At 45.0% G+C, this 27,932-nt stretch overlaps 1 protein-coding gene across 1 annotated transcript in view; it reads right to left on the minus strand.

Annotated features, from left to right (window-relative positions):
• Positions 1–9,618: 9,618 nt before the first annotated feature.
• The window catches only part of SMYD1 (SET and MYND domain containing 1), a 45,524-nt gene continuing 27,210 nt past the window's right edge, over positions 9,619–27,932 (minus strand). The window contains exons 6-10 of the mRNA XM_011971761.1: positions 25,023–25,212; positions 18,721–18,813; positions 15,718–15,881; positions 14,457–14,625; positions 9,619–12,635 (exon numbers count right to left, since the gene is read on the minus strand). Of these exons, the coding sequence (XP_011827151.1) occupies positions 12,477–12,635; positions 14,457–14,625; positions 15,718–15,881; positions 18,721–18,813; positions 25,023–25,212 (775 nt within the window). The 3' untranslated portion in view covers positions 9,619–12,476. The remainder of the gene's footprint in view (positions 12,636–14,456; positions 14,626–15,717; positions 15,882–18,720; positions 18,814–25,022; positions 25,213–27,932) is intronic.

Genomic DNA, 27,932 nt, shown 5'->3' on the forward strand with positions numbered 1-27,932 from the left:
CCTGTCTTTTCTTCTCAATGCCTTTTCACTGATGGTGCTATTGCTCACCATATTCTCATAAATATGTTTTCATAAATGCTGATAATCCATGTGATCCACACTACCAGGTCAAGTCCGAAGAGTAATTCCCTGAACACAAAACCCATGCTGCCCACTCAGGTGTCTCTGCCAGGAAAGCCAGGTGTGGCTAGAGCTGCAAGAAGGCCCTGGAATGCCCTTTCCCAGTCAGGCACGTGGGCAAGGAGCTGGAGCCAGAGGATGTGCAGTGGGCTGGCCTTGGGTGGCTCTCTCAAGGGAACAGGAAGACTGGTCAGAAAAGGAGAGCTATACCCACAAGCACAGCCACAGTACCAGCCCACCAGCAGACAGGTGCAGAAAGGTCGGCACTGACCCGCCAAATAAACCTTTCCTCCTGTGGGAGGCTGAGCAAGGGGCTTAGTGAGAGGTACCAGAAGTGGACAGAGGAGGCTCAGTGGAAGTTCTCTCCATGCTATGGGCAGGGGCAGAAGGTAGGGGAAGGGGAGGAGTCCCTTCAATACCACTTTATGCCAAACTGTTAGGGGTTGAATTGCATTCCCCCAAAATTTATATGTTGAAGTCCTAGACCCCCAGTATCTTGGAATGTGACCTCATTTGGAAATAAGGTCATTGCAAATGTAATTAATTACGATGTCATACTGAAGTAGGATGGGCCCCTAATCCACTACGTCTGGTGTCCCTCTAAAAGGGGGAAATTTGGACACAGAGACGTGCACATGGGGGGTGTCCATGTGAAGACTGGAGCTATGCTGCCACAAATCAAGGAACTGTTCGAAGCTGAGAGACAGTCCTGGACCAGATCCTTCCCTGACACCTTCAGAGGGGGCATGGCCCTGCCGTCACCTTGATCTTAGGTTAACGGCCTCCAGAATTGTGAGATAATACATTTCTGTTGTTTAAGCCTCCCAGTTTGTGGTACAATGACAGTCCTAGCAAACCAATAATAGTACTCATATCCCTCAGAGCTGCCATTTCTACCTTCATAAGACCTTTCGGCACCCAGAACTGTATGCAGACCGCAGTAAGCCTTGACGAATGACTGAATCGTTCACATTCCCCCTCTTCTCTTCCCACTTCTAGAGTTGAAACTATTACTTGTTACTTGGACTGTTTCCCAGGCTACCTGTAGCACCTCCCTGCCCCACTCTCACCTGCAGATCTCCAGGCCACAACAGCATCCTCCTTCTTAAACGCACCACCAACCATAATGTGTCCTACCTCATTGCCCAGCACATAAGAGCCACACTCCTAAACCTGGCGTCCAAGTCCCTATATCATGGGTCAGCAAACTTTTTCTGTAAAGATCCGGAGAATACATTTTCTCAGCTCTGCGGGCCATTTGGTCTCTGTCACAAGTACTTAATTCTGCCACTGCAGTGCGAAAGCAGCCACAGCCAAATAATGTGGCTGTGTTCCAACAAAACTCTATCAGCACTGAAATTTGAATTGCATATAACTTGTACATCATAAACTATTACTCTTCTTTTCATTTTTTCTACCATTTAAACATGTGGAAACCATTATTAGTTTGTACCTTGTATGGAAACAGGTAGCAGCCAGATTTGGCCTGTGAACTGTAGGATGCCGACCCCTGCAATCATAGCCTGTCCAACCTCTTTTAGCCTGTAATATACATTCTAATCAAACTAAACAACTTCCCATTCCCCTCACAATTCAAGCACCCCCTGCTTTGAGATGGCTTCCCAAACTGCTCCGCTGAAAGTACTCTTTCCCTCTCTGCCATTTTATCTGGACCAGTCTTTGCAACGCAGTTCCTCCTGCCTTGCACTATTATTTTCTCCATATATTTGCTCCCCTTCTCTCGCCTGGAGTGGAGCCTTAGGGAAAAAACACATCCATTGTTTGGAGAACTAAGGCAGACTGAAGGAAAGAGTTTCAGTCTGCCTTTAGAGAATGATATTACTTCAGTGAGAAGTCAGAGTCAGGAGTTACAGGAAGCAAGAAAACAATAGCACCCTATGATATGCCATTCACAAGAGTAAACTCCAGATGAACTAAAAAGCTAAATAGGCTGGGCGCAGTGGCTCACGCCTGTAATCCCAGCACTTTGGGAGGCCAAGGCAGGCGAATCACTTGAGGTCAGGAGTTTGAGACCAGCCTGACCAACATGGTGATACCCTGTCTCTACTAAAAATACAAAAAATTAGCCAGGCATGATGGCAGGTACCTGTAATCCTAGCTACTCGGAAGGCTGAGGCAGGAGAATTGCTTGAACCCAGGAGGTGGAGGTTGTAGTGAGCCAAGATGGCACCACTGCACTCCCGACTAGGAGACAGAGCGAGATTCTATCTCAAACAAATAATAAAAATAAATAAATAACAAGCTAAATAAATATGAAATGTTAGAGATAGATATGACTATAGATAGCTTCCAATTATAGAAGACTTTTTTATACCAGATTTTTTATTCAAAAACCATCTAGGAAAAGATTAATAAATTTGACTACCTCAAAAATTTTAAGTTTTGTATAAAAAAGGCACCATGAGCACAGTTTCAAAAAAAGGCGTGGCTTACATAACAAAGGTTAATAGACAGAATATAAAAATATTCCCCAAATCAATAAGAAAATCAACAAGTCAATGGAAAGGTGGGTTGAGGACATTAATAGACATCTCACAATACAAAATATGTTTAGTCTTGTAGTAACCAGGGAGGAGGGATACAAAATGAGGTACCATTTAAAAAATCAAACGAGTAAAAAGTTAAAAGGTTGATAACACCTAGGGTTTATAAGGATGTGATGAGCTCTGCCTTTGGTGGTAAAAATATAAAGTGGTGGGCTGGGAGCGGTGGCTCACGCCTGTAATCCCAGCACTTTGGGAGGCCGAGGCAGGCAGACCACTTGAGGACAGGAGTTCTAGGCCAGCCTGGTCAAGAGACCAGCCTGCCCAATATGGTGAAACCCCATCTCTACTGAAAATACAAAAATTAGCCGGGCATGGTGGCAGGCACTTGTAATCTCAGCTACTCAGGAGGCTGAGGTAGCAGAATTGCTGGAACCCGCGAGGTGGAGGTTGCAGTGAGCCAAGACTGTGCCATTGCACTCCAGCCTTGGCGACAGAGCAAGGCTGTGTCTCAAAAAATTTTTTAAAAATTAATATTAATATATATGTATGTGTGTATATATATATGGTGAACCCCATATGGAGCACCTTTGACAGCATCCATTAATATTTTCAATGTGAAGTCCCTAAAACCTAGTGAAGCCACTGTTGTGTCTCCCTAAAGAAGGGTTTACACACACGCACAAGAAGTGTATAAAGGATGCAGTCGCCAAAAACTGGAAACAAATGCTCCTCAGTAAAAACAGGGTTCAATCAACTGTGGTACAGCCATACTCTGACATAACCTACAATAGAGTAAATGAATGAAGTAGACCTGTATGTACTGACATAGAAATATCTCTAAGACAAAGCACTTCTTTTAAAAACTAAGTTTTAAAAATAATATTGACAGTATACTATCATTCAAATGTTGTTAAAACATGAAACAAAAGTATGTATATACATCTTTGTATGTGAACGTATGGAAAAAAATCTAATGGTTGAACATTATTATCCAGAACACCAGATTATAGCTGCTACCTCTGGGAACAGACTGGTGGGAGGTCGAGAGCTTTTTGCATTATCTATATTGTTTGAATCTTCTGCTAACAACTCGTTCTGTGAAACTATTATTTTTAACGAGCAATAAAAAAGGCAGATAACAAAGTAAAAATATTGGGCATGAAGACATGGTTCTAGTTAACTAATCTATAATTGTGGACCTCAGTTTTCTCTCCTGTAAAATGGGCAAGACAGTCCCTTCCTCGTGGCTTTTGTGAGGAGCCCATGAAATGATGCAAGCCAAATGCCATCCAAATAAAACATGTCATTCTTTCCATCCTCAGATTCCTCAGCAGGTGTCAGTCGGGTTTGATAGTGAGATCGTGAGCAGAAACTGTCGTGCCCAGAGAAGTGAACCTCCGACAGCAGATGCAGAGGCTCAGGGAGGAAAAGAGGTTTGCTCTGGCCCACCAGGCTGACAGACAGTGGCACTGCGGTGCTTTGACTCTGGAGCCACGGGAGAAGAAAGTGCAGACAAGGTCTTCTCAGCAAAGCTTCCAGGGATCTGACAAAATTCCCAGTCTCCCCGCTAAAGGGGTTCTTCCCCTGAGAACATCTCTGGGTTTTTGAGGGGATTGTTTGTGCTTTTTCCTGAAAAAGGAGAATTAATTTCAGATGTTGAATTTAGATTTTGTGCAGGTGCCCAGAGAACTTTGGGCCGGAAGCCTGCTTAAATAAATGGAATAAACAGCTGTTGATGGTGTGGCTATTTTTACCTTGACCCCTCTCACACTTCGGGCCCCTCCACGCCTCCTCTCTCCCTGTCCTGTGGGCATCCCACCAACAGAAAGTGCTATTTCCCGTGACAGACCATTGATTTGCAAAGAGCCAGTTTGGGTGTCTATATCCACACAAAAGTAGCCTTTTTATTTCTTTATTTTTAACTGACTGTTGTTAAGAGTAAACACAGTGATTGGTGGGCAGGGGAAGGGGCGGGGGTGCTGCCTAACTTAGTCCATGCTTTATCTTCAGAGTACTTTTTCTGTATACACTAGAGGCATGTTGACCATCCTATGAATTTGTGGCATGTCTTACTAGAAAAACGTGGAGACATGGAATTAAATGCATCTTCTTCACATAGCCCAGCCTCTTTCAATCAAAGCAGGGCTAGGCAATGCTAAGTCTTGAGGACACAGTGATCTCCGGGAGACTCACTGTCAGTGGGACCATAAGAGTGACAGTGTCATCCACTGTGATGCAGGTAGGTACTAGCTCCAGCCCCTGCTGCAGACCAGGTGGGGGTGGTGCCTAGAAAAATCATCTCAGAGGAGGTATGAAAGCATCCAAGGATACTTGCTTCACAGGGAGATGTGGTATAAATGGGGCTTGGCAGAAGAGGAGGCAGAGAAGGAACAGAATCTCTACCATGAGTATGCTTTGACTCTAGCAAGGAGTTTGAATTTGATCCTGAAGACAGCAGAGAATCATTGAGGGATTTTAAGCTGTAAGAGTAACATGATACTAAATGCTTTGTAAAAAAATAATCCTGGCCACAGTGTCAAGGACCAATGAAAAGAACCAAAGCTGAATAGAGAGAGACAATTCAGAGGCTGTGGCAATGGTCCAGGCAAGAGATGCTGGAGGCCTCAACCAAAGCAGTGCCCATGAGAACGGAACATAGCAAAAGGTTTAAGCATATTTAGGAATTAGAATCGATGGGCTCTGGTTACTAGATGTGGGATGTGCGTTAGCAAGATGTATCAGTCAAGATGTATCAGCAGGAACTAAGGCACACTGTGAGAATGTAGAGAAAGTGTTAGAGCAGGTAGCTAGGTAGACATGAGCAGGGCAGGAGAGGGCCCCCCCACCATCAACGAATGTCAGGCAATCATCAGGTGATGCTCAGGTAGTTGTTAAACTGTCTCTCTAAAACAATAATTGCTCACAGCCAGCGCCAGGGAAAGGCAATCTCCCAATAGATAGAAAATCCCTGAAGACGGTGGTCAGCAGCTTCCCAATAAGAGCCCAGGATTTGGGCAAGTGGGTTCAAGCATGTACATTAAGAGGCAAAATGGCAGAGCTTAACTGAGACATGACCTTCCCCTAGGAACCCTCAACTAGTAAGGAAAAAAACACCTCAGATGAGCGTGTGCGCAACTCCAGTAAACACGGTGAGCATGCAACCCCGCCCACGTGCTGGCAGGCCACTGCGCATGCGAACAACTTGCCCCAAGCAAAAATCAAGGAAGGAGAAACGCAAAACCCCAGGAGCATGCCAACATATAAAACCCCAGATCAAAGGTCAAACAGGGCACTTGGATCTCTCAAGTCCCCCGCTTGGCCCTCTTCCAAGTGTACTACCTTTCGTTCCTGCTCTAAAACTTGCTTCAGTCTTTCACTCTAACTTGCGCCCCTCAGACCAATGTTTTCCTCTTGGGAAGCGAGAATCACGCTGCTGTGGACCTATTCGGATTTGCCACTGGTAACAAAAGGACTATTTACAAAGATGTGGTTAGAGTAAATGGAACCCATTAGGTAGCTGAGGCACCCAGCCAGCAGCTGCAGGAAGCCACCACCACCTGTAGACCTGAAGAGACAATGCAGGGGACAGTGTTACCGGAGCCCAGGGAGACCTAGAGCTGTAGAAGGACCACAACTGCCCCTGGCTGGTCAGTTGTGGGGGGTGTCCTTCTGCATTCCAGTCTCCTGCTGGTGCTTCTTATTGGTTAAATGAGAAAGAGGAAGTCAGCCTTTCTGACACAAAGCAGGGCAGAGAAGAGTGGAGAAGGCTTGTGGGAGAAATGGAGAAAAACTAGCACGATGGGAACTCCTTTAGTTGCAAGTGAAAGAAACCACCCAAATGGGTTAGGCCAAAAATGAAAAGGGGCAGGGGGAACATGGTTCACCAGCTCATGGAACTAGAAAGGACAGATGGATCCAGAGCTGGATAACAACTCAGTATTTCTCCCTCAATACTAGCTGTGGTCTCCTGGGCCTCTCCACATGGCAGAGAGTATGATTGTCAGCACCTCCATGGTCACAAACTGAGAGCTTGCATTCCTAGAGAACAGCAAGGACTCCTCCTCCTCCAATTCAGAAGGGAAAGGGTTGCCCAACAAGGGTCCAATTGCCTGGCTTGAGTCACAAGCAGTATGGTTGGAGCCACCTAGTCCCAGGTCCCAATTCAGCATACAGCTTGGCATTTGACATTGGCCTTCGCGGGAGTGTTTACACCAGGGAAATCAGCAAATGCTACAGATCAGGGCTCTTCTTCACATTGTTTTTAAATCTCTACCGGCACTCCATTGACTCATGGGCCATCACTGTGTGTCAGGAAATGCTGTGCTGTGACAGGTTCAGGCTTCATCCCGCACCAGCCTGTCCTGAACCACCTCCTCAGAGCCTCCTGTCCCTAGAGAAAGGGCTGGAAAGTGTCCACCAAGGCCAAATATAAGTGCCACTGACTGACACAAGCCACATATCTAGAATTCTATCTGCTGCCTCAAATTTTAGTCCCCTGCACTGTCCCAGCTCTTGGCCATCCCTGGAAAGGTGCTAGGTCTGTAAAAGGACTCCACACCTGCCCAGCACAGGTGAGCAGAAGGGAAGCAGTGAGAAAGGGCTGTGATCTACAAAGAGAGAATTTTAAAACCCTGCCTTGGTGAACAGGGAAGAGAAAGAAGGCAAACTGGACATGGCCATCAAAGAGCTGTATAGAAAGGAATATTCATTCTCCAGCAGCCTGGACTGCAGGATTCAGGTCCCAGGTCTTCTGCTCAGAGGCTTGCAACTGTGGATGCAGGGCGGGTCTGAGGACTCGATAGCGAAACTGCTGTGGTAAGCAGAGGGAAGTCCCCCAAAAGATGTCCATGTCCTAATTCCCAGTACTGTTTATGTGTTACCTTACATGGCAAAGGGGATTTTGTAGATGTGATTAAGGCAAGGACCTTGAGATGGGGAGATTATTCTGGATGATCCTAGTGGGTCCAATGGAACCACAAGGGTCCTTATCAGTAAAAGAGAAAGGCAGGAGGGGCAAAGGAGACGTGATGACAGAAGGGGAGTCAGAGTGATGTGATTGCTGATTGGGGGCCACTGCCAAGGAATGTGGTCATTTTAGAGGAAGACGCTTGCTCTCCTGGAAACTTCGGAAGGAACACAGCCCTGCTGGCGCCTTGGTGTTAGTCCCGTGACACCCATTTTAGACTTCTGACCTCTAGAACTGAAAAATGATAAATCTGTTTTGTTTTAAGCTACAAAATGTGTGTGATAATTTGTTCCAGCAGCCATGGGAAATAAACACAACTCCTAAAGACATCTGGGGAACTGTAGCATTGTGCTTGGGTCAGATTGTTCTCAGACCAAGCTTCGTGAGCTGGGGAGGCCAGGACTGGGAAATGAGGACTGAGTTTCTGCCAGAGTGAGCAGAACGGTACCGTGGCTTACAGCCGTGCTGCTGCCTATTGTACTTCTCTAAGAGAGAGGAGTCCTCCTGGCCCAGGTGAGACTGGGTTGTGAATGTAATTAATGCTGGGCCAGGAGGGGCAGGGAGCTTCTAGAAGGGCTATTTACTTTCATGCGCTGGATGTTATCCACAACTGTGCATGCCTTGGTCCAGAAGCTTGGACCTCCAACTGCCCTCAGAAATATTGTTATTCTTGGCCAGGTGCAGTGGCTCACACCTGTCATCCTAGCACTTTGGGAGGCCCAGGCAGGTGAATCGGTTGAGCTTAGGAGATTGAGACCAGCCTGGGCAACATAGTGAAACCTCGACTTTACAAAATAAATAAATAAATAAATTAGCCAGGGGTGGTAGTGCACACCCTGTCATCCCAGCAGCTTGGCAGGCTGAGGTGGGAGAATCATTTGAACCTAGGAGGTTGAGGCTGCAGTGAGCCATGATCGCTCCACTGCACTCCAGCCTAGGTGACAAAGGGAGACCCTGTCTCAAAAAAAATAATAAGAAGAAATGTTGCTATTCTCTCTGCTATATGCCCCCAACTATATTTTTCCCTTCGGTATCCTTTAGAGAAGTGTACGCTGTGACTCACCCAAGCAATGGCTATGTCTGCCCTTTAATACATGTATTTATCAATATATCAATGGTGCCGTGGGCAGACGGCTTCATCTAAAGGGTAATCAGTGGTCTTAGATTTGTTTGGCATGGCCTTAAAGAATAGAGGTTTCAGGATGCAGATTTCACCCCAGTTTAAGTGAAGACTTCTTTAATGGTCTTTCCACGATCTGTTTTGCTACTCCCATGTAGTGTAGCTCCTTTATAGACTGACAAAACTGCAAATTAATGTGTTCCTAAGTTAGGCCGTTTCTATAGTTTAAATATTCCCACCATGGCCAATTTTAAGTTATCAGTGTGATATTGATGAATGCAGAGTTGGGAAGAGATGTGCCCTGCTGGCTCTCCCAAGCTGATAAGAGCTAGTTCCATCACACCACTGCTTGCCTCTACCCTTCACCTTCATCTTCTAACTGGGAGAAGGGACACCCCAGGAGAAGCAAGGTTGGAATGCTCAAAGTGTAATAATAGCTAATAATAGTCACTAAGCACATATGATGGACTGGGTTCTCAGGGCTTTACACTTTAAAAAGTTAGTCCTCACAGCAAACTTATGCAGTAGGTAGAAGTCAGGAAACTGAGGCATGGGTGAAATAACTAGTGCAGATAAGATTAGGAAAGCTGGGATAAAGGCAAACTTGGATGGTTTTTCTTAGTGTCCATGTTCTTAGAAATGACACTGAAGTATTTCTCTAAAATTGCACAATCTAATATGGTAGCCACTAGCCACATTGGCTAGCTAAGTATAAATTAGTTGAAATTAAATAACATTTAAAATTCTGTTATTCAATTATACTCCAGTGCTCAATAGTCACAAGCTGCTAGTAGCTACTGTACTGTATTGGACAACATAGATATAATACATTTCCATCATCACAGAAAATTCCATTAGACAGTGCTGCTCTAAAAAGATTGTCAGAAAGAAAGAAGCCACACTTATTGCTTGGAAACACCAAGTGTTTAATAGGATTTGCTGACTGCTATAACATAAAAACTCAAAATAGTTTCATGGTTCTTTTGCATTGAAGTAAGCAAATTCATTCATTTCTTCATTCATTCATTCATTTATTCAACACACATTTACTGAGCACCTACCACATTCCAGGCAAGGTTCTGGGGATAGGAAGATGAATAGGACACAGCTCTTGCCCGCCAGGAGCTCACAATCTGATGGAGGAGGTGACGTTCTTGGGGGGTGTTCTAAGGAAGAACAGATCACAGGAGAGGAGACAGGAAAGAGAAAAAGTTTCACTTTGGACATGATGAGTTTGCTGGGCCTGCAGAATATCCAAGAGGATAAGTGGGGCTGGAACTCAAATGCAAGATCAGGGAATACAGATTTGAGAATCATCAGCCTTCAGGTGGTCATTAAATGAGGGGCCTGCCTGAGTTTATGCAGGGAGTGTGTGCAGAATGAGATGAGAATGAATCAAGAACAAAACCAACTCCAGGAAACGTCAATATATCAGGGGCAGGGAAAGAAAAAGGACCAGTGAAGGAACCTGAGAAACCAGATCAGAAGATCATCACAAGGAAGTGGGTCACCGAAATCAAGGGCTGGGAGTGATGATGGACACAGAAAAGCCAAATCACATAGGAACTTAAAAAGTGCCCGTTAGATTTGATCTTGGTAAGAGCATTTTTAGCGGAGGAGTGGGAGTGGAAGCCAATCTGCAATGGATTCAAGAAGAAATGCAAAGTGAAGAAAGGCAGATAATAACTATACAACTAAATAAACTCAGTCATGAAGATTATGATCCAAGAGTTCTTAGCATTTTTATTGATTGCACTTGAGAAGGCCAGTGGGGTGAGAAATGTCAAGGATCTAGGATGGAGAAGCAATAATAGATGGAGCAAAGTCTGGGGGTCAAAGGAGGGGAAGGGATCCAGAGGACATTCCGAGTGGGAGAAGGACTCACATTCCAATGGTCTGAGAGGGAAGTAGGAGCACAGACACAGAGCACAGTTTGCTAAAGACAACAAATATTAGAAAGATAGGATGGAAAAAGACTATGAATGAACATGGGGAAATGACCAGTGGCTTAGCAGATGACAATGACAGAGAAGGGGAAAAGGTTTGGGGGAGACATTTTATATGAAGATAAAGAGTGATAATTTGAACATGCCAGTTAGATCCCTGGGAGAATGTTAGTGCCATCCCTAAGCCTGTGGTGTGGGGGCTTGAAAGACTATCAGTAAAGTAAAAGACTTCTTGTAAAACCTTCTAGAAAGGAAAGTCTTCAAAGGAGACCTAAGTGTCAGATACAAGTATTTTGCAAAAATGTGGCCCATTTGCAGAGTTTTCAGCCACTAGGCAGTGTTCAGAGGGGCACAGTGGGTCATCATGTGGTGAGGATGGAGAAGCTAACATTTAGGCATAGATAACAAACATGGGATCTGGTGGGATCAATCGACTTCAAGATGTGGGGTAGAGCTTGGAGGTCAGTGGTAGCCCTGGGTTGTGTAGAAGTCTTGGTGATACCCCCAACTGAAGGGATCTGTTCCAGGATCTCCCAAAACATTGGTGAGAAATTTGGGGTGTCAGAAGGTAACAGGATAACAAGCTAATCTTGGGATTGGTTGATTTTCAAGACCCTCATTTCTTAGAAGGCAATCACAACAGCCTTCCTGGAGATCAGGATAAATTGACCACACCTCTGAAAAGACTCTAGCCCAGGTATACAAGAATCCAGATTCAAATGTTCTTTCTGGTGAGAAGAGCAGAAGCCCCAAGAGCATGACAGAAAAACAAACTCAGCAAGGGAAGTAATAATTATTCAGTATCGAGAATGGAGCTTCATGGGGTCCCATGATAGAGTCTAAGCTGGTAGAGACCACCCAGGCACATGTAACCGAATAAAGCCCCCAAGGGCCAATTCTGCAGGGCCCATGATCAACAGGTATGTGTGTTTCCAAGATTCTCTCTCAGCTTCACTTTGATTTTTTAAATCCTACTAGGTAAATAGCCAGAAAAATATCAGACATTATCTAAAATCACAGGGAACCACAAGGTAAGGGTGATGGAGGGAGTTATTCCCTCTCTGTGTGTTCTAGAAATATTTCTAGAATTCTAGTTGGAACCCAGACTTTTTTCCCCCAGACTTTAAATTAAGACCTCAGGTGGTTTGGGCAAGGCCCCCAGCCAGCTCTTTCCACATATGCACCATTCTGAAGTGGTTTCAGGTCTCTGAGTAGAGCCTAAGTGGCCCGAACACAGCCCCTTCTTCATAACTCCACACCAACCACACAGCATCATATATCCTGCTCAGCCAATCATGTCTATTGCAGACCACAGGGGAGACCAGCAGCCCCAGATACACCTGCACAGATGGATAAGCAGCCACCTGAGACTCCAGGCACCTGCCACCCTCAACTCAGATGCCATATTTTCTGTGATACCCCCACTGCACACACATACATCACACACCAGACACATTCCCTCCTCTGCACCCTCCTCCATATAGTTTACAATTGCATTTATTATTACAGTGTGCTTTAAATGTTTCTCTACATTTTGCTTCCCCACCCAATGACATTTGGAGCTCCTTTATTGGGTTCTAGGGCCTATCATCCAATAATATTTGTAGGAGGAGTCGGTCTGGGCTGAGATAGAGTTAACGTGAATAGACTTGAATTGAGCCAAAATGGCACTGGGAAATACAGGGCAGTAAATTCTCACAGCAATAAGGTTAAGCATTACCTCAACTTCCTCATCAGGGGTGTCCCCAGAGACCCACCACCTCCAGAGTCTCTCCCTAGCTCCCCAGCCACATTGCCCCTCCTCCACTGGGCAGTCCTCATTGCTTCTTGTGGAACAGAGCTGGGGCTGGCTCATTGCTGGGCTCAGCCATGACCTGCATGGGCTGATTGTTCAGGGCAGCCTCGCGCATCTTGTAGTACATGAATTCATTCTGACGGAACATGCGTAGCTCCATCTCCGTCTGCACTCGCATGGCCTGTGGGACACAGATATACCGTAAACAGTGATGGCAAGCTCCTAGGACATGCTGGTCTCTGATATACCTTGGGGTAAATTACTTCCAGCCATGGAGATTCAACTCTACCCCCTCAGAACACACACACACACACACACACACACATATACACACACACACACTCATTCATCGAGGGCGTAACATCCTGGCAGTATCTCCATTGTCAGGGAGAGGGAGTCAGAACACTGGGAGAGTAGCTGAAGGAACCATTCTCAGAAAAGAGTGTTTGTTCTCAGGAACTGCCCAGCGGGGACCTGGATTTGAACCCTGGCCCCTGCAGATACTAGTGTGGGACCTCACGCAAGTGAAGTAATTGCTTCAGCCATCAGTTTTCTCCCCCTTTTTGTACCTTACTGTGGGTTGGGAAGATTACAGTGTGTGACACACAGAAGAGCCCTCATCCTCCCACATGTCCATTCAAGAAATATTGCTCAAGGGCCAGGCATTCAGAGACTCACAGCCGTCAGTAAAATCAACAAAGGCTCTGCCTTTGACAGGCTCGGTACCCTAGACATAAAGCTAGTTACCCTGCTTTTCTGCCCCTCACTCCTGCCAATTTTGAGGGGCTAGTATATTATTTCCATTTTATAAATGAGGAAACTTGGGATCTGAATAGTAAAAGGACATCCATACCTGAGACCACGCCAGTCCTAAATGTCATAGTCATCCTACATTTTATAACACTAAAGTCTGTCCACTTTCCCTAGACTGTACTGTCTGAGGACAGCCCTGTCACTCTCAAATAAACCAGCCCTTCAAAGCAACAAGGACACCAGCAGCACCATTTGCCAGGCACTAAGTGCATTTCACACATTAACTCATGAATACTCATCACAACCCTATCCTTTCCCCGTTTTACTGATGAGGAGACTGACAGCTATACATTCAATATTTGCAAAATCACACAACTAGAAAGCAGTGAAGCTGGAACTCAACCTGAAGGTGTGATTCCAGAGCCTGTGACCCCTAACTATACTCCATGTTACACAGGATACTTTCTAATATAAATGGCTGCGCGTGCGCGCGCGCACACCCACCCCCTCCCCCGCCACATACACCGTTGTTTGCATTTCCTCACTCCAGGTTTGGGGTGTTAAGATTCAACAGACTCAGGCTTCAAGTCTCAGCTTTGCCATTAACTCGCTGTGTGACTATGGACAGATTGCCCTCCTTCCCTGAGCCTCAATTTCCTCATGTGTAAAGCAAGATGATATGGTTTGGATATTTGTCCCTTCCAAATCTCACACTGAAATGTGACCCCCAGTGTTGGAGGTGGGGCCTGGCAGATGTGCTCGAGTCATGGGAGCAGAGCTCTCATGAATTGCTTAGTGCCATCCACTTGGTAGGAGTGAGTTCTCGTTCTGAGTTCACACCAGATCTGCTTGTTTAAAAAAGCCTGGCACCTCTGCCTTTCTCTCTTGCTCCCTCTCTCATCATGTGACACACTGACTCCCTTTCCCTCCTGGCATGATTAGAAGATTCCTGAGGCCCTCACCAGAAGCAGATGCCAGCACTACACTTCCTATGCAGTCTGCAGAACCCTGAGCCAACACAAGCCTCTTTTCTTTATAAATTACCCAATCTCAGGTTATTCATTTACAGTAATGCGAACGAACGGTCGGTCTAACACACAAGGGTAGTGGGCTAAAGCGTTTCTGAGTTCCCTTTGGTCTAGCTGGGAGTATGTGGACTTTTCTAAAGCAGAGTCCACCTGAATTCACACTCTCATCCTCAGAAACCTCAGGCCAGGAAGGGAACACCAGCCCCCAAGATGCTACTTGCCTCTAAGTCCTTGGTGATGGGGTGGGAGGGTCCGTGTGTCACCAGGAGAATGGCATAGGCTTTGCAGATCATCCCATGCCCCACCTCAATGTTACCAGCGTGCCAGTTGGTCAGCCCTGCCCGCATCACGGCCATGCCAAGTTGGGCATTGTTGGGGTGGTAGAGCTTCCTGTGGGAGCATAGCAAATAATCATACATTATACCAGTCATCCTTATGTCTGCACTTAATTTAAAAATGTATAAAGTGCCCCAATGATTAAGCCCATCTGCTCTTCCCCTCAGCACTGTGAGTCTTCTGTAGCCGCCAAGGGGAAACTGAGGCACAGAGACATGGAACGAGTTGCCAAACATTCTACACAGTGAGGCTGTGATAGCTGAAACTCTGGCCTGGGCTGCCCAACCAAGTCCTTGTGAGAAAAAGGGGCCAGGATCGTACTCTCTGAGCTTGAGCACAGGGAGCTCACAGCTCTCAGGAGCACCTCAGACCTCTCCCTGGAAAGTGGTAGGAAGGTCAAGGGAGAAAAAATAATTTAAATGTCCTTTTTGAGCCAGCATTGTATTTTCACCTGGTTGGCACCATTTTGCAGGGCTTCCTTAGCGTGTTGTATGGTTTCTTGCTCTACATTTTGTTCTACATTTCTTGTTCTACATTTAGAACATTTCTACAAAATGTTCTACGTTTTGTTTATGACTAACATCCTCTCAAAGAAATGAACTTGTGTCAACTTATTTGGCCAGAAACACAAATTCGCATGACGATATGGACACAGAAAGCAAGAGAGGGTATTGGCAGATGGAAGGCAAGGGAATTGAATTTTACAATTTTTAAGCAAAGATGATTGATGGCTCTTTTAAAAATAAATAAATAAATAAATAAATAAATAAATAAATAAAAGCTCCCAGAATTGCCTGTGTTGATTACGGGGTAGAGGGCGCGGTCCAATCACTTAAAATCAAGCTGGGGTTAGCCTGAAGGAAATCAAAAGCAGAAGACGCCACCCAAGTGATAGATGTGCTGGAGAATTTGGGAAAGACCAGGGATGACAAATAGGTTTCATCTCAAGCACAAACTCTGATTGTTTGGTCATTACCACTGGAGCACCACGATAAAAAGGCTCAGTCAAAAAGAGAGCCGTGATGGATTCGTGACGCCTGCTGTGGGTATAGGAGGGAGAGGCAGCAGTAAATATGCTATCTATTTGCCATCCCTGGAACAGACACACTTCCAGGAGACTATCTGAGACCCAGAATCGTCACCTACATATAGCCGTCCACCATCCTCCTGGCATAGTCCGAGGCCTCCTCAAAAGCCTGGAGGTAGGAAAGGACCTCCGAAACAATGCTCAGTATCCGCAGCATGTAGATGTTGGTGTCAGCAAACACTGGCTCCTGCTTTTGCAGGCACTCCCGGCATAATTTCACAACCTAGAGTGAGACAGAGGCCCTGCCCATTACCATTGCACCAGAGCACACGCTTAATTCACATACGCGACCATCATGATGGTATCAGACACTCATTCTTTTTAAGATTGGGGCAATTGCTGACAGAGGTGGGAAAGCACAGTTTTGGGGCATGAATTGCAAAGTGGTCCCATTGGCTGAGGGGTAAGGATGGGAAGGGTAATGGTGTGAAACATGGCAGATGCAGCACGGTGCGGAGTTTCCAAAATCAGTAGGTAGCGGGAAGCTATGAAAGCTATACATACACACACACATATAAATGTACAATCAGATCTGTATAAGCACCAGTTCCATATATATATATATATAGAGAGAGAGAGAGAGAGAGAGCGAGAGAGAGAGAGAGAGAGACAAAAGTCTCACTCCATTGCCCAGGCTGAAGTGCAGTGGCTTGATCTTGGCTCACTGCAACCTCCACATCCCAGGTTCAAGTGATTCTCCTGCCTCAGCCTTCTGAGTAGCTAGGGTTACAGGTGCCCACCACCATGCCCGACTAATTTCTGTGTTCTTAGTAGAGACAGGGTTTCACCATGTTGCCCAGGCTGGTCTCAAACTCCTGAGCTCAGGCAATCTGCCCACCTCGGCCTCCCAAAGTGCTAAGATTACAGGCATAAGCCACCATACCTGGTCAAAAATATGTTAAAAGAAAGAAAGAACAATACAACAACAAAAAACAATACAAACAAATCAATACAGTATAACAGCTACTTACATAGAATTTACATTGTATTAGGTGTTATAAAGTAATTTAGAGATGCTTTAAAGTATATGGAAGGATGTGCATAGGTTGTATGCAAGAATACACTATTTTATACAAGGGACTTGAGCATCTGCAGATTTTAGTATCTGTGGCAGTCCTAGAATCAATTCTGTACAGATACCGAGATATATATATGCACGCATATATGCATACATACATATATGCATATACAAATAAATGTATATCTATTATAACAACACATTCAGATGAGTACTACTAATAATCCCATTTTACCAGATGAGAAAACTGAAGCACAGAGAGGGTAAGTACTTTGCCAAAGTCACACAGATGGTGAGCAATGGATCAAGCACTGAAACCAAGCAGCTGAGCTCCAGCTTCACCACCATTCCTGTGATTCTCCACTCACTGGGCTTTGGAATCATCAGAAAGCTTTTTTAAAACACTGATGTTCAAGTCCTACCCCAGACCAATTGAAACCAAATATCTGAGAGAGAAACCCTGGATGTGTAGTTTTTATGTATAAGCCCCTGGGTGGTCCTTAGGCTCAGTGGGTTTGAATAATTATGTCCTACTGAAATGTACAAGATGCATGAGCTCCCCGGAAACTGCAAAACATCTCCAGAAGGATTCAGCTTTGGCTCTGGTGAGGAAAAAGATGGGCCTGACCACAATCATCCTGCAACCAGGCTTTTCTGACTGACTCTTGTGGAGACATAGGCTTAGGCCCTACCCTACGAAGTCCAGTGGTCTCTAGATTTTAGGTGTTCATTGTTCTCCTCTCCTTCCTTTGAAGCTCTCATGGGAGAAATGCCGTACAATTCCTTCCGTTTACAATCAGTGGGAACTAATTTTGCTCTGAGACTTTCCCAGAGTTCATGAGGCAACCTGAGGTGGTGTGGGGCGTAGCAGGGAGAGGAAAGATGATGGCTGGCAATCAATTCATCCTGAAAACAATCCTCTTAAACCCATGGGGGCAGTGTCCAGAGCCACACCTAGCCCTGCCAGGTCTGAATGGGGAAGGAGAAGAAATGTAGAGGAGAAAAGCCAGCGCAATGGAGCCAGTGGGGCCCTCCTACTCACTCCAGCTCCCATCTCGTGCCTCTGACATAGATTTTCCATGTTGTACAGTAACACCTTGTTTGTGTGACTGTCTCCCCACCTGACAGAACTCCTTCCAGGCAAGGAGAGTGTCTTATGTTGGCCACCCCAGTAAGGGCTTAGAAATGTGCAATAAGCGAGTTAGTAAAGAAGGAGGAAGAGGAGAAGGGAAATATAAATAGAAATGAATAGAAATTGATCTCCCGCATTGACATGCCCTAGAGGCATTAACATTCAAGTTGTTTAGCGAGCTTGGGGAACAAAAATGCTAATTCATGGTCCCTGTTTTCCGCTGCAGATTGAATGAGTCACATCTTAGAGTGTGAGACTGGAAATCAGTATTTCCAACAAGCTGCTCAGGTTAATTCAATGCAAATACCCTGCAGGCCAGTGTCTGGCAGTGGGTCTCACCTTTGGTTACACATTGAAATCACCTGAGAGCTTTAAAAATCTTGCTATCAGGGTTCCATGCCCAGAGATTCTGGTGAAATTGTCCTGAGTGGGGGCCTGAGCATCAAAATTTTTCAAAGGTGATTCTAGTGTAGAGCCAGCTGAGAATCCCTGGCGCTTCAAGAGCCAAGGATGAATGCTCAGTTGGCAGAGGCAGAAAACTGTAGCTGGCACATGCATTCAATTATGGGAAAGCATGCAACTCACTCCCAGTATGTCCACTGCCATCTGCATTCCCTCATCTCTGATGCCAGGTTTAGACATCACAGATCCCCCAGGGACAAGTGTCTGTCTGCATTTGCTCCCCTCGGACCCAGTCTCAGTGGGTTAATAATCAGTCACAGAGAATACACCCCTAAGAGATGCTAAAGGTTTAGGGGCAAGAAGAGTCATGGTCTCAACCAAGGGACATCTAGAAAAACAACCTGCTTGGTAGCCCCCTGCCCGCCCATTCCCACCCCATTTCCCTCCCTTACTAGAGAACGTTTCCACCCTCCTCTCTAATCCCATCCTCTGTAATAAGTGAATTCTTACCTCATGATACAAACCCTCCGAACGAGCCTTGTCTATCTTTTCCAATGTATCCTTGGAGAATTGTATCATCTCCTTCACCACTTCCTGAGAGGGCTGGGAAAGAGAGACCCATTGAGCTAGAGATGCCTTCATGAGGCAACCCATTCCACCTTTGAGTAGTTGCCATCTTTGACATTCAATGTAGTGCAAGGTTAATGCCTTCCTCATTCTGAATGCCTTATTCCTGTAAATGCTACCCAAGATCCTGTAGCTATTCCAGTTCCCTCATCACATTTCTGACTTCCGTTTTCTATAAGCCAAGTCTCAGACCCTTGTTGTCAGCCAATCATTCCAGCCTGTGCAAATTCCTGGCCCTTTGAACCCCAGGGCAGGACCTGACATTGATCGCTATTGCGCTTTCTCTGGCATTTTGGATTCTATCACCCAAAATATTTGCTGCTGTCCCTCTTTGTTTCAAGTCAACCACATATTTCCACAGGTACACCCTTGCATTTTTGTTTTCATCCAAGTCATTGATTTAAATACTAGCCAGCACAGGGCTAAAGACAGAGCCCAAGGACTTGACCCCAAAATCATACTCCGATTTGTCTTCGAGTTCATTAAGGAGGGTCCTTGTGATTATAATTATTCAAACTCTTCCAAATGTCTTAGCAGCCAGCCTGTATTTCCTTGTCTTAGCCAAAAGGATATCAGGAGAACATCTGTCAGCTGTTCCTGTGAAATCTGGACTCATTAGGATTCTACATTTGCCTAAGAAGCCTAGTGATCTTACAAACAAAACAAAACAAGGTTTTGATATTTGAGGCAAGGAAGTGCCATAATTAAGAAGCCGGTTCCCACAGGGACATAATAATTTTGAAGGAAAAGAGCCAAATTTCTCAAAGTCCAAACAAGAAGTTTACATGCTATGCTTATTCCTATCGGAAGTCCTTTTCGGAAACATTTTTTTTTGCTTAAGCAAATCTTTTATAACTTTTTTCCAAAATGAAAATAACTTTATTATTTATTCTGACTGTAAAATTGACATATGCAAGTTGTGAAAATTAGAACAATATTTAAAAGTATGTTAAAAAATAAAAAAGTAGAAATCCCTAGAACTCACCTAATGACTACAGTTAGTATCTGGGGGAACATTTTCCTATGCATGCATACAGAAATAATATTTAAAATACTTAATGACTGATAGAGAAAAAGCACTGACTAATCAAAGCACAGACAGTGACCATCAACAATGGGTATGTCAGCCCAGCATGATGGCTCACGCCTGTAATCCCAGCACTTTGGGAGGCCCAGGCGGGGAGATTACCTGAGATCAGGAGTTTGATACCAACCTGCATGATAGGGTGAAACCCCATCTCTACTAAACATACAAAAATTAGCCAGGTATACTGGTGCACATCTGTAGTCCTAGCTACTAGGGAGGCTGAGGCACAAGAATCACTTGAACCCAGGAGGCAGAGGTTGCAGTGAGCCGAGATCACACCACTGCACTACAGCCTGAGTGACACAGCCAGACCCTGTCTCAAAAGAAAATTAAATAAAATTATTAGATTAAATTAAATTAAACATTGGATATGTCTAAATGACTTTACCAGTAAGCACTGGCTGAATTTCAGTCCTATGTGTGCACACACATGCATATGTGTATGTACGTGCCAATAGGATTGACTATGTTTTCTAACTGGAATTATACCATATATCTGTCTATAGCAATTTTTCACTCAGTATTTTGCAGACATTTTCCCATATCAATATAAAACTATATCATTTTAATAAATGTAAAGTTTTCCACTGTATGAAGCTAGGATAATTTATTTAACCAGTTCTCCGGTTGTCCAATTTTTTCACTCTAAAGAATTAGACTCAACAGCTTCCTTTCTATTTGCGGTTCACATTGTTTTGTGAAGTCACCCTCAGTAAACTACCAAAGAGTAACAAGAGAATGGGCATTTGTTGCAATGAAAACGTATCCCTCTCTGTAGACCATCTTCCCTCCTTCTTCCAGCTGTCCTGGACCAGTTCTGCCATGGGTTTTCATCTTGCAGTATGAGAGCCCTCTGGCCAGGACAGCTTGCTTCAGGGTCAGGCTCTCCTAAGGAAAGGGGTATTACATTTGTTCTTCTGCCCACCTCACCCACTTTGGCTTTTGTATAGCTTTTGGCTATCCCTATAATTTTGGCTATCCTTATTTCCATATCCTTCTGTATCTGGGCCTCCCTGGAGTTAGTTATTCTATGTGTCTACCTGTATTTGTTCCATGGCCTGACTCTGATAATGGATGCACCCACCAGTGCTCTAGCTTCTGCTTGCAGGTCTCACTCCTAGCTTAACCTTTGCCTTGACTTTTGATTTGACTGAGATTTCTGGCTTTGGCTGAAATCTCCTGCTGCTACCAGCTGCTACCTTATGCCCCGGAATGCTGTTCAGCCCTCTGTTAACTCAAATCATGTCTTTGTCCCAAAGAAGTCATTTCAGTGTGTGACTGCTTTCCTAAGCCGATTGGAATTAAGCCTATGTCTTGCCTGGTTGTGCAGAGTTCTGTGACTGATGGACCAGAGGTGTGCCATTAATCTGTCAAACCCACATTTCTAGTTATAGCCATAGCTTATTACCCAAGTATGATTCACAAAATCATGTATAGTTTATGACCCCTGATATCTAATCTACTGTAAATTCTATTATCTTTAAATCTCAAAATTTTTAGTGAACCTTCTGGAGTAATCAGTAGCTCGTAGGATAGATTAAGAGAATACCAAGTGGTTAAGTGTTCATCAAAGTCTTGCTCAGTTTGATGATGTAAGGAGGAGTGTCACTTGAAGCTCTGGAAGTGAGTCAATTTTGTTTAAAGAGGCAACTTACAAGATTCCCCAAAACAACCTGGCGGAAAGGTTGTTAATTAGTAAGTGCAACATGTGATAAATCTATTTTGAGAAAGGAAACGGGGTTGTTCCACTTGGCTCCACTCTTCACAATAAAGGCAGGAACATTCTGATTTGCACACAGGATTTAAGGAATCCCCGTGGTGAAAGGCTTCTGTCTCCAGGAGCATCAAATTCTACAGAAAACAAGGAGGAAGAGGGAGGGAGGACCCAGAGGCGGAGGAGAAGGAGCAAGGGTTGGGCGATCTGAGGGGCTGGGGGAGGAGCCAGAGGAGAAGGGAGGAGCTATAGGAAAGGGGAGGAGCCAGATGAACGGGGAGGAGCCAGAGGAAAGGGGAGGAGCCAGAGGAAAAGGTGCCAAAGAGGGAGGAGAAGGGGTAAGAAGGATGTTGGTTCCCAAGCCTGGAGAAATTGGCACATTTCTATTTGATTTTTTTCATTTTATTTATTTATTTATTTATTTATTTATTTATTTATTTGAGACGGAGTCTTTCTCTGTCGCCCAGGCTGGAATGCAGTGGTGCGATCTCAGCTTACTGCAACCTCCGCCTTCCGGGTTCAAGCCATTCTTCTGCCTCAGCCTCCCGAGTAGCTGGGATTACAGGCGTGGGCCACCATGCTCGGCTAATTTTTGTATTTTTAGTAGAGATGGGGTTTCACCATATTGTCCAGGCTGGTATCAGACTCCTGACCTTGTGATCTGCCTGCCTCGGCCTCCCAAAATTCTGGGATTGCAGGCGTGAGCCACCGTGCCCGGCCTGGCACATTCCTATTTGAAAATCATGAGTAAACGCTGGAGAGAGACAGGGGAAAAACCCGCCAGGCACTGTGGCTCATGCCTGTAATCCCGGCACTTCAAGAGGCTGCGACGGGCGGATCACTTGAGGCCAGGAATTTGAGACCAGCCTGGGCAACACGGTGAAACCCCGTCTCTACAAATAATACAAAAATTAGTCTGCAGTGGTGGCACGCACCCATGGTCCCAGCTACTCAGGAGCCTAAGGCAGGAGAATCTCTGGAGCCCAGAAAGTCGAGGCTGCGGTGAGCTGAGATCACACTACTGCACTCCAGCTTGGGTGACAGAGTGAAACCTCATCTCAAAAATAAATAAAAATAAAATAAATTTTAAAAAAGAATGATTACAAAAGAAAACCTAAGCAGCCTAAACAAAGATAGTCCAGAGACACAACTGAGTAAAAATGTCATAAATTTTGCTATTATTTTCCCATTTTAAAAATATTTGGTTTTTATTTCTACGTAGGTTTACATAAACATATATTGAGGAGCTAGGAAAGATTTTGATGGCATTTGAAGGTTTGAGGATGGTGTACTGATGGAGGCTTATCAGTCTGGGATACAGCGTTATAGGGAAAAGAAAGGAAATGACTGTGATGACATCGTAGACAGTCCAGCTTGAGGAAATGGTTAATAAGTTAGTCCAACTCCCCATTTTACAGATGAGGAAACTGAGGCCCAGAAGGAAGAGACTTGGCCAAGCCCAGGTGTTTAGAGTCATAGCCAGTACTAGTACACAGGCCTCATAATTCTTCTTCCAGTATTCTTCCTGCTACATTATTATGGACTTTTTTTAATGCCTGAGGAAGCATTTGCTTTTAAAAAGATATACTCAATTTTTTCCTGCTCAGTTAGTATAGGTATTTTTATTTTGAGTTGTTTTAATAGAGAAACTCAATTTGATATAAAATACAACAGAAAGTTTTTGCCTTGAATTCAGGTAGGTTCAAGCTGAAATCATCAATCTTTTATATCAAGAGAAATGCCAACTCTGCAATTCATACTGAAGACGTGTGTGTATTGTCACCAGCTGGTAACAGCATATCTAAAGTGAAGGGATGGGAACTAAAGGCCACACATAGCCTTCTGAACGATTGAAACTGTCAGGTAAACATCAAAAAAATCTAAAGAAATGACCACATGGTTGTTTTATTTTAGAACAGAGAAAAGAGGGTCTGGCCTCATAATAATAATAATAATAATAATTAAGTAGTGTGGAAGCAAGTTATGAAACAAATACTCAGTGCCTGTCTCCAGGAAGGAAGGCTGGCTGGCTCACAGATAAGACATGCTTTCCGCAGGTTCTGAAAGGTCGGGGTGAGGGTGGGTGCAATAACAAATTCTTCTCTGTAGCGCCCATGATGCAGTGCTCAGTGCCTCTCACATACATCCAATATAAATCTCCTAGAATACAGACCTTTGCTTCTCTGAAAAGAGGTTGTTCCTATAGAAAACATTAATCCTTGGGCCCCAACTGCTTTGTCTCTTCCTGCGAGGGGTGACTCTCAATATCTTCACCCCAGGCATCACTGGTCCTCCTACTTCTGTATGGAGACCGAGTATGCTTGCATGGGCATGGGTGTGCATGGGGGTGTGTGTGTGTGTGTGCCTTTTAATGTTCATAAATGGTAGCATACATAGTGTTAGGGGTAAAATTGTATCCTCCCAAAATTCATATGTTGAAGTCTAGCCCCATAAGCTACCTCAGAATGAGATCTTACTTGGCAATAGGGTCATTGTAGATGTAATTAGTTAAGGTGAGATCATACTGGAGTAGAGTGGTCTCCTAACCCCATATGACTGGTGTCCTTATAAAAGAGAATGCCATGTGAGACGCCTCCATGCCTGTGCTGATCCCCCTCATCCTCCCCCTGAGCACAGCTTCCCTGGAGGAAATGGACAAGAAGAGTCAGTGCTTTCTTCGGTTTTGGCTTCTTGCTTAACACTATTGCAGTAAGTGATTAAATACTTCACTCTCATTTGTGATCTCTTGCTTTAACTGGCTACTCTGACACCTGGCGGCTCAGCGCTCTCTCCCAGCTCAGCTGGGCTCCTGACCTCCTGTCAGCAAGCCTTCTTCTGCTGCTCAACAGACTGACCATCAACTAGCAACAGTTACCCAGGAGTTCAGGATGTTGACCAATCTAAACATAGCCCTGTCTCCACACTGCCCATCCCCATGGGACTAGGAATATCTTTTTGATAACCAGATGACAAATATCTTTGCCCATCCGATCTCAACACCTTAAATTCTCAACATCACTCAACTCATAAAGGAGCAACAAGAGGAACCAAAATTTCCAGTGTCTACTCCGTATGCCACTCCTTTTATACACATCATCTTCTTTAATCTTTATAACAACCTCTTGCAATGGGACCATCATTCCTATTTTACAGTTGAGAAAACTGGGTGACTTCCCCAAAGTCAAACACCTGGCAAGTGGCAGTGCCAGGACTTAGCTGGGACCTACCCACGGTGCTCTGCTCTCATACCCTGCCTCCTCCCCAGGGTCACAGCTGCTCCCTAGGAAGCTCATGGGCAGGGCACACTGATTAGCTGTGAAACCACCTGTGATTGGCTCCTAGAGAATATGGACACAAACACCTCAGCAGCAGGGTTGCATGTACCTTGGGGTTGTCTTTCACCCCCAGGAAGAGGTCGTCCTTTAGTTTTTTCTGGCAGTGTTCACATGTGCAGTCAAAGTAGTACTGCTTCTTCAACTGCCTCTTGCGTTCTTCACTGACGTTGAGGAAGTCGATGTAGGACACAGTCAGCTCCTCTCCTTCTGAGATCTTGCCCAGGGCCCGGAGCTCAATTCTGGAGCAGGGCGAAAGGAAAAGGTGACTCGAATCCAGGCCTACTGGAATGGGATCCATGCTCTCCTCCAAGGCTTTGTGGAGTTGGGTCTCAAAGACAATGACTTTCACTGGCAGTCAGAAACCCCCATTGACTCCACAAAAGGAGAAACGTGACCTAAAGGATGATTTTGTGGATAGTTCTAGTCTACTCCTTAGAATAGTCCGATCCACTCCATTCAGTTAACTGCTCTGGAATCAGCTCAAATAGACTCCTAGTAGAGAGCTGGGCTTGGTCATAAAACCAGACAGAATGTCCATGCCCATAAGTCTCCCTTTACTTTTAGCTACTGATTGTCTGTAATAAAAGAAGGAGAAATAAAAAGGCAGAAACTCCAAACAAGAAAAAACTTGAAAATCTTTTCTGGTTAGTTTGGGGACTACTCTCTCAGAAACATAAAAATTCAGTTATCCACAACCTTGGCTTATTCGGTGTCTAACTCGAAGTCACCTCTTGACCTTCAGTCCAATGGTTCAGGCCAAATTATCTAATGAGACTTAGCCCACTGGAGATCATTGAAGGCAAATAAACAAAGGCTGGCTCTGTTAGCTCACTGCATTGTTCACTTTTGTGTTTATTGGGAGATGTGGCTTGTTGGTTGAAGGTCGTTAGCAAGGGCAGATGGCATTTCAGTTCCCTTCCAGCCTAGACCTGACTCTCAATTACCTATAGCACTACCCACCTTACTTAATGAGACAGGTGCTGAAGATGTTGAAGGTAAAAACCTGCTGCAGAACTGACATCCAGCTGAACCAAACAGGTAGAGGTCAGCCTGTGGATCTCTCAGCCATGCATCCTCCACCACAAGGCCAGACAGCTACAGAAAACAAGTGGTGGGCCCTGCAAGCTGGGTCCTATACCGTGCTCCTGTACCTCCCCAGAATCCTGGGACCTCCCTGCCTAGTGGGAAGCCATCATCCAGAGAGCAAGTGGCAGGATGCAGAGGGCTGGGGAGAGCGTCTGCACAGAGATCCATGGTCATTTCTTTTACCTCCCAGAAAGGCTCAGTTAGACACCATGCAAAAGCAAGGGCAAGACTCCAGCACCCAAGAAGAGTCCCAGTCAAAGGCAGCCCCTTCCTTGTGCTCTGAGATGACAATCAAGGAAGCAACTGCTGAACGGTAGTGACGTTCATGTCCAGGCATCTGAGGTGACCACTGATGGATAAAAATCCTTCTCCCAAAGTGAGATCCACTGACACACCTATTAATGTGTTCATGTGTATAAAAACAACTCCTGTGGAGTCTGCAAAACTGAAGTGCCTGCTCACCATTTGTCACTCCTTTCCTTTGTTCCTTACCCCAATTTTCGGCAGCAGCAGTTACTGTAGTGATGAAAGGCCAGTAGGAGAGGAAGGTCGGGTGATTCTGCTCACAGTTCTGCTTAGAATCCTAGTATGTCTGAGCTGCAGGGATGCTCATTTCACAAATGAGGATAGTGACACAAGAGGGATAGGTCCCACAGCACTTTGGGGACAGAGCCAGGATTAGAACGTCATACCATTCACGATTCCCCTCAACATAGTAGCCTTGCCTGGTTGTTTTCAGGCTGCTTCCTGGGTCTTCGATGCACGGGAATTAAGATGCATCAAAGTCCTTGAATTTTAGGACTCTACTAATGTCCTAAGTAATTCCATGTAAGCATCTCCTGAGCCAGGATCTCCAGTATTTAACCCTATTGGGTAAGTAACCAGTTCTGCCCCCACGAGTCCCTTTTACAGAGGCAGCCCACCATAGTGACATATTCTAATTCCACAGTGAATCCGTGGCCAATTGGGCTAGAATTGCCAGTAATTTTGCTTCCTATCATGATTGTGCCGATTCTTGCATGGTCTCAGGGTATCTCCGATTATTTCAATGGTATTAGAAATTTTTCAAAACCAAATTAACTTAATGTGACTTAAATATGAAAAGATGCATATATGTATGCCTCATTTTACCTTACTTGAAACTGGAGATTGGGGGAGAGGAATGGAGACCAGCCTGAAATAAGCACTGCAGGAGGCAGGAGATGAGGGTTTTAGCCCTGGCTCTCCCTCCAACCAGCTTCCTTGGACAAGCTTCATCCCCATCCTGTACCCCAGGCCCCTTCTACCTCCAACAATCTGCAATTCTATAGTTCACCTAATTGAGCCACAAGTAAGCAGCCTATTTATGTATTTCTCACAGAGGTTAGGGACAGAGTCCAGAGCTACAGAGACTCAGAACTAGGAAGGTCCCTAGAGCACTCTCCTCTTGACCTTTCTCTACAGATGTGGAACCCAAGCCCAAGAGATGATGTGAATCATCCAAAGTCACGTGCAGTGCACAGCAACACAGACTCAAATGCACCAACCACTTCTACCCCAGCATTCCCAAAGCCCAAACTCCCACACAGCATTTTGTTCTTAATCCAAAGACCACTTCAAGGGCTGTCAACCCCACCCTGAGGAAAAGACCCATCTAGGGCCATTTGGTTGTCATTAAGAAAAGTCAGAAGTAAAATTTAACCTAAACTACTCATTCGTAGTTGGTCAGAAGCAGTAAGCAGAATACTGGGAATAAACATTTATTAAAAATATCAGTTATAGATGCTATTTTTTGGAGCCCAGTCTGGGTGAGAAGTTGGGGCTTATAAACAGACAGTCCTTTAGTAGGTCAGTCACAGTCCCCATTTCATGGTAAGCAGGGTTTAGGGAGACA

Source organism: Mandrillus leucophaeus, unplaced genomic scaffold (genome assembly GCF_000951045.1).
Source record: "Mandrillus leucophaeus isolate KB7577 unplaced genomic scaffold, Mleu.le_1.0 Scaffold1244, whole genome shotgun sequence".
Classification (NCBI taxonomy): domain Eukaryota; kingdom Metazoa; phylum Chordata; class Mammalia; order Primates; family Cercopithecidae; genus Mandrillus; species Mandrillus leucophaeus.